Genomic DNA, 7,190 nt, shown 5'->3' with positions numbered 1-7,190 from the left:
CCAGACTGGGCACCATCTCTGCATCTAGGGCACGGAAGAGAAGCGAACAGCGACGTTTTGGCGTCCCGGTAAGTATGCTTGCTTGTTTTTTTGTTTTTTTTTTAATGCGATGTTGGTTGCCTCAGGGCATACAACGATATGTAATGATAGATGAGGATGCCGAAATAAATGAGTAAAGGTTCGCTGATTTAATGAAATCGAGCAGTGAACGATGATCAGGTCCTTGTGTCTAAGCAGTGTATGAAAATATATAGTCGGGCGAAAGACCCGCTTGTTGCTTACAGTCTGCAGTTTCAGGCATATTTTACCTGATTTTTTATGCCACCCTAGACTTGAACGAAAAAGAACTTTCTTCACAGGTACAAAAGAAAGTTGAGGCGGTCACAGAAAATGCAAGACACATTCAAAAAGCCACGGGTGAGAGTGTCCGACACTAATGATCCTGATGCACCACCGACTCGAGATGCATCTCCTGCTGAAGAAGAGGCTCAGGATGAAGCTCCTACTTCCAAAGGGGAAGAGACATGTAGCGAGGTAGAAGCTTCTACAGAAGAGTGCTGTACTGTTGGTATGTATTCAGAGGTGCTGTTGAAGACTAGGATACAGCAAACCATGCTTGCATGTGCTTGAGAAACTTGATGTGATCTCATGACTGCACATCTTGCATAGGTCTAGCTTGCTAATGCAACTGTAAGCAGGTACTTTTCCTCCAAATTTCAGAGACTAGAATGATGTGTGGTTCCATGTGCTTGAGGAACTTGATATGATGGCATACAGCTGCACGTCTTTCATGGGTTCAGCTTGCTAATACAACTGCAAAAAGCTGCTTTGGCTAAAAAGTTCAGTAAAAATCTGAGCATCTTCTGTTTAGCTCCACTTGCATGCACTCCTTACAATCGTTTTCCCTGCAAGTCATCTTTAGCACATTAAACCAAATAAACATGCACACTTCATGGTGAATTGTCATAAAAGTGATAATGTTCATGCTATAAAATATCACGACTAGTGTGCCACAAAATTTTGCATGAAGAATGATAAGCCATGTTTTTCTTCCGTGCATCTTTTCAGACAAGGCAGATTTTGCACAAACCACAGATTTAACAATGACTCAAATTGAGCTACTTGAAGATGAGAACAGACATCTCCTTTCCGAGCTTGGGGAGGTGAAAAGAAGCCTAGATGCACATATGCTCACAGAGCAGTGCATCAAAGATAGCCAAGAAATGGTGCAGTTCTATACAGGGCTGCCAAACTTTGCCCTGCTGATTGCACTTTTTCGCTTGCTGGAATCAGGCTTGTCACACACGACCCGAAACTCATTGACCAAGTTCCAGGAAATGATTGTATTCCTTGTTCGCCTCCGTCTGAATACGCCTCTCCAAGATTTGGCCTACAGGTACCCGCTGTACTGCATTTGTTTTTCTTTTTGACACATAATTGTTGCTAAAACCAAATTGCACATTTGTTTTTCTTTTTGATACCTCATTGTTGCTAAAACCAGTCTTGAAATTTGCAGGTTTCACGTGTCGAAGGCAACTGTATCGAGGGCTGTGAACAAGTGGCTTGATGTGGCTTCTGTGCGGCTGTTACGTGCTGTTAGACGGCCAGAACGTCATGTGTTGCACATGACAATGCCAATGGCCTTCCGGAGATCCTTCGGCAACCAAGTAGGCGTGATAATTGACTGTTTCGAGCTGTTTTTAGAGCGACCAACGTCAATGCTGCCACGAGCGCACACATGGTCAACCTATAAACACCACAACACAATCAAGTACCTTATTGGCATCGCACCCCAGGGTGCAATCACATTTATTTCACGTGGCTGGTGTGGACGGATCAGTGACAAAGTAATCGCTGAAAAGTGCGGTGTGTTGAACAATCTCTTGCCAGGTGACGCAGTTTTAGCAGATAGGGGCTTCACCATCTCAGTCTGTGGGCTTACATTGTGCTAAGCTCGTCGTCCCAGCATTCACAAAGGGCAAGCCACAACTGTCGGCTCATGAAATAGAAAAGACACGTAAGCTGGCCAACGTGAGGATACATGTAGAGCGGGTAATTGGTTTGATGCGCAACAGGTACCGCATTTTGAAATACACGCTACCAACTGAAGTGTTGGCAGCAGAGCATGATGGCCCTACTGTGCTCGACAAGATAGTTTTTGTGTGTGCAGCCCTCACCAACTTGGGGAGCTCTGTAGTACCATTTGGTTGAAATGTTTCTAAAGGCCTTTGTTTTAGTGTACGTAATGCTTCCATCTTATGCTGAGTAAAGTTTGAGATCTTTTGTGTTTGAAATGACGACTTTATTTGTGTTCAACACGGCCAAGCCAAATGGGCGAGTTGGGGACATATTCCAAAACTACCTTCTGCTACCGAGCTTGTGATACCAACCGCAAGTTTGCTTCCAAGAGGCATTTCGTGCATAATCGATAAATTAAAAAATTCATCATCAGCTGGAGCGGATGAAATTACTGCAAAGTTTCTTAAGAACACCAAAGACATTTGTTCTAAATTTTTGTGCTTGTAATTTTCTCAGTCAGTCGCCAATTTTTTCTCCCATCCGAACATTTTGAAAGGGTCATTCAGACGAGATGCAGCCTGCTATATTCCTTCATGATCTTCATTCTAATCTCGATCCTAACAAACAAACTGGTGCAATCTTCTTAGACTTCGCTAAAGCATTCGATAAAGTTCCTCATAAGTGCCTACTCATACAGATTCCCGATCTAACTTGCACCCAGACATTATTTCATGGATAAACGAACTGCTTACACATCGCTCACAGTCCTTTATGAAATGAAATCAAGTTTATTTCATATTTACAGTACATGGTTTATGGGGTATATACATCAGGTATATACCAACCTAACCGTATACCAATCACAGCAGGCGTTCCAGCTAGTTGCTTACAAAGTTGGTTGCTCACAAATCATTAATCCGGTCGAAACTTGAGCACGCACCCGCCATTTGGAACCCACAGCAAGCATACCTCATCGAATCTTTAGAAGCCATACAAAACAGAGCTATTCATTTCATTCATCGCTGATACTCATGAGCTCTCAGCGTCTCATCTCTCAACGAGCAGTCCCAATTACCAAACCTTTCCATCCGTCTCCACGTTTCTAGCCTGTGCCTGTTTCACATATTTTATTACTTTCATCTCAATCAGGAACCATACATCTGTGCACCTCCATCCCGCACGACTACATTTTCGAAGTCATTTTTCCTCCACGCAGCAAGTCACTGGAACGACCTTCCCCACAAAATTGCAGCCATCACCTGCCCATCCACCTTCCTAGTCGAAGTCACATCGCACTTGTCATCATGAAAATATGTTTATGCACTTATGTTAACCCCATCCGTTATGTAATACTCTCAGATGGGGTTCTGTAAGGAAATGAAAATGAAATGAAATTTCACCCTTTTGCGAGTACCTTGCAACATGCCGGACAGTACCATTTGCCTTTCGGTGCCGTCTTTATGCCGACACACTTGAAGTGGAACCACTTATACTGACATGTTCCATTGTCGCACATTATCATATCACCCGACTCGGCCTTGCGGCAGTGGCAGTACAATTCGTCAGGCGTATCAGATCCTTCTGTTTCAGCTACTTCGCTGCAGCTGGCTTTGCCACTACAGTGGTGAAAACAAAGCTCAGGGAGCAAAACAAGCTCAAAGTAGTGTTTGCAGCGCTCTGCCATCTTCGTGCAAAATTGTACATCATTATAAATCCTCACTGTTACAAAGTCTTTTGTTGTACACAATACAAAATCGCAGTACTTTCTTTTGGAAACAAACATTTGCAATTGTATCTGATAGTAGTAAGCATGGTCAGTGTGAAGCTTGATGTTCTCTCCATCTAAAAAGATGCAAGCTGTCTTGGATGCTGCTAGTGCCCTCACAGTGCTATCGCGGCCATTGTATGGACACTTAATCTCAAGCACGCCCTCACCACAGCAAGCGCAGCTGACTAGACCATCGGGTGTCGCTGCTAGAAATGGTTGGTCTGCAGATATTAGAAGCCCTGATGCTGCACACCTGAAGTCTACATGAACGTTAGTGGAGACTGCAAGGTATGCGTCTCTGGCTTTAGATTCATGCTCTTCACCCCATGCTGTATGAGGCGACCAAAACTGCACATCTTCAGGATGGCAAATCTTATTCAGCAATGAGAGTGAAGGATTAGTCAATGAAGTGCGGCACACTGCTTTAGCATTTGAGGCTGTAATGCGCCCAGTCCGGAAAGTGAACCACTTGGAGGATTTCGCCTGGGCCCTTGTCTCCTCCTCCACCAAGGCAGCAACCTACAGCCAAGAAAAGTTTGTTAAATTAGTGTCTACCCACACATAAAGGCACGAGAAGTATAGAAAAGTTTATTTCTGGTTTTGTGCAGCACACAGTAATTCAAAAACAGTACCACAATATGGTGAATGTACCTTCGGTTCAATTGCCAGGTTCTTCATCACCTTTTGGCAGTGGTCCAATATTGCTGCCCAACTTTGAGGAGTGTCATCTTTGTACAGGTTTGTAAGCATCACCATTGGGAACTTAGCTGCAACCGGCACAAAATCAGTAGCATAATTTTCTTGTAGAGAAAGAAGGGCTGACCTGGTGCCACTTTCACAGCATGCAGCTAAAAATGTGCTCCACTCTTCTTCTGTCGTTTCCTCAGTAGGTTTTCTCTGGCGCTTCTCTAAGCGGCTTGTGCCTCCTCCATCAAGCCGCCGCTGCTTGACTTGTGCAGAAGCAAAATCAACTTCTGCAGCACGCTTTCCTTCTAGGAACCGAACTTTAGGAGGCAGCCATGCATTTTCCCTGTCTGTACAGACTGTTGATTCTCTTCTCCTTACTGCAGCCTCAATGAAAAAAAGAACTGCTCCAATGTGTGAGCAAGCTTCCCCTAGGCCTGCTTTGCAAGTGCAGTACCCTGCCAGCACTTCGCCGTCTTCTTTCACTAGAAGCCATGGTTCCAGCATCTTTTCATTAAATGATTGGAAATGGCGCACCTGAATAACAAACAACAAACAGTGATCACTGACTGACCATCTGTGGCCGACTTTGCAGCGGCAAAAAAAAAAAACGCGTTTGCAGCATGATTCTCGAAAATTGTACCGCCACATCATGTAAAATTTCTGGTTGCATAGCACACTGCACACCAGCATAAGTATTAGTTTTGCGTGTACAACGAGAGCTGTGCAAGTCGCAGCATAAACACACTGAGGTGTGGGGCGCTCAACAGACTGGTCAGGGAAAGGAAAGCAGACGCCACAAGCGCTTGTGGGGTGTTTTGTGGTCCTCGTCTGTAGCGCTACCAACATTCCTGCACGTACTACAACCAGTTCACTCAATTTTTCGTTCACGCAACATGACGAAACGGCACATGAAATAACAGCCCAGTTACAAAATGCGCCCGACTGCAGCAACGCATTTTGTAGCTGCAGTAGGCTAGCTGGACAAGCTTTACCGACGCTGGTCGAGCACGTAACAATAAAGCACTTGTGCTGCAGTATTTCAGCAGCTGTAAAACGGTCGAAAAACAGCTGTCACTTGCTAGCAGAACGAATGGTAAACTGAACGAGAACGCTTTGCCGTTCCCATCAGTGCTGCGTATACTGTGCTACTAATGCACACGACGCGGAATCGAGCTTTGGTGAAGCAGTACTGACACTTTAACAAAGTGTAAAGTGGGGCTGGTTGGTGCATAATCTATCGGCAAAAAACTGCGCTTTTGAACGAAACGATGGCGGGTGGGAACGGCGCTTCCCCACCAGCGTCGTCCATCCCCGTGTGTCCCGTGTAGAGCAGTTTTTCGCCGCAACACTAATGCGCAGCGATTCCGCTGGACCAAGCTGTAGCCCGTCGCTTACGAGTAGATCAGAATGGCAATATTTAAGCTAGCTACGTGAGCAGTCTCGCTGCAGGTCACTCACCTTTACAACAACGACGCGTCGGCCGTCGGCAAGCACTCTCACGCACGGCTCTTGAACCCAGCCGCTCGTGAGGAAATTGTGGGCTTCCATAGATTTGTACGCTTTGAATTCATCTCTCGTCACAAAACTTGTTCCGTGCACAAGATAGTCCTTTATGTCCGTGAATTCTACACGCGGTAGCAGTCCCACGTCCTGCACCACGTCGGAGTCTCCGTAGTCGTACGGATCGGCGTTTCCGCACAGCCGAACCTTTTCAAGGTATCGGTTCTTCTCTGCTCCGCGCAGATCACGGGCGTAAACACTGAGTCGCATTGTTGCACACACGTTATTTACGGCGAGACGTGCAAAACAGTAGCAGCATCGCTGGTCACAGTCACAAACTATTGCGGTGTCTGTAACAACACGGCAGCAACGACCACGGTCATGGCGGACGGCCCGCTAGCCACTAGCACTCCTAGCGGATGACGTCACGTTAAACCCCCCTATTTAGCGCTTGAAACGCATGTTTTAAAGCCAAAGCCACTTTCAATGCCGGTTATACTTCACTACCTAACTGTGATGAAATCGGCGAACCCAGCCTAAAGTTTGACAAGATGCTTCAAAGAGTCCTCAGTCAGGGCTTAAAGAAGTGCGAGTGAAAGTCGGTCTGGAATGTGCAAAAACGACAATATTAGGTCACAGTTCAACTCGCCTGCCATTTGACAAGGGCGTTTGAGCGATACCAGGACTACCCTTTTCGAAGCTGCAATCATTAAATATTGTACAACTTACTGACTGCCCCGAATTCTGCTAATAAATTTACTTTTTGCTTAATTGTTTCTACAGCTCATCTGCATAACTTCTGTGCCTCTACATGTATTTCTCATGGTAGGTCACCGGACATTTACACTTCGGGGTCTCCTATTGTGCTACCATTTTTCCGCTTCGAATTGATTATATTCGTTTTCATAAACTTTCAAAACCTTCAAATTGTACATTCTCCCCTTTCATTGGTTGCTGGTAAGAATCATGTAGAGGAGACGAAAAACTCTCAAGGTGAAGGTAGTGCTTTTATGGCAAGAATATAACCGTTGTTTGATAGCTATAATAATGCGACTCACTCTCTGATGCGTGTGATACAGTCGTGGAAAAGCAGGCATGGCAGAGAAAGAAAATGTTTCTCGCACGGCCCAAATCCCGTTCGCGTCTCAAGTCCATGAGTCAAGGCCGGAAGCTGGGAAAGGGTGTTTGTTACCCGATAGGCGGGTGATACGGGCAA

General features: G+C 45.4%; 1 protein-coding gene and 1 pseudogene across 1 annotated transcript; one reads left to right on the top strand and one right to left on the bottom strand.

Annotated features, from left to right (window-relative positions):
* The first annotated feature begins 390 nt into the window (after positions 1-390).
* Positions 391-2,228, top strand: LOC149328388 (uncharacterized; annotated as a pseudogene).
* A 1,187-nt stretch (positions 2,229-3,415) lies between these two features.
* Positions 3,416-6,022, bottom strand: LOC149328387 (uncharacterized). The gene is made up of 3 exons (XM_089558983.1): positions 5,933-6,022; positions 4,439-5,008; positions 3,416-4,306 (listed from the first exon to the last, which is right to left on the bottom strand). Exons 1-3 carry the CDS (start codon positions 6,020-6,022, stop codon positions 3,416-3,418), a joined length of 1,551 nt encoding a protein of 516 aa, XP_089415109.1.
* Between the last annotated feature and the right edge of the window lie 1,168 nt (positions 6,023-7,190).

This window comes from Amblyomma mixtum, chromosome 9 (assembly GCF_055824585.1).
Source record: "Amblyomma mixtum isolate Tamu chromosome 9, ASM5582458v1, whole genome shotgun sequence".
NCBI classification, from domain to species: domain Eukaryota; kingdom Metazoa; phylum Arthropoda; class Arachnida; order Ixodida; family Ixodidae; genus Amblyomma; species Amblyomma mixtum.
This window is presented reverse-complemented; position numbering and strand designations above follow the sequence as displayed.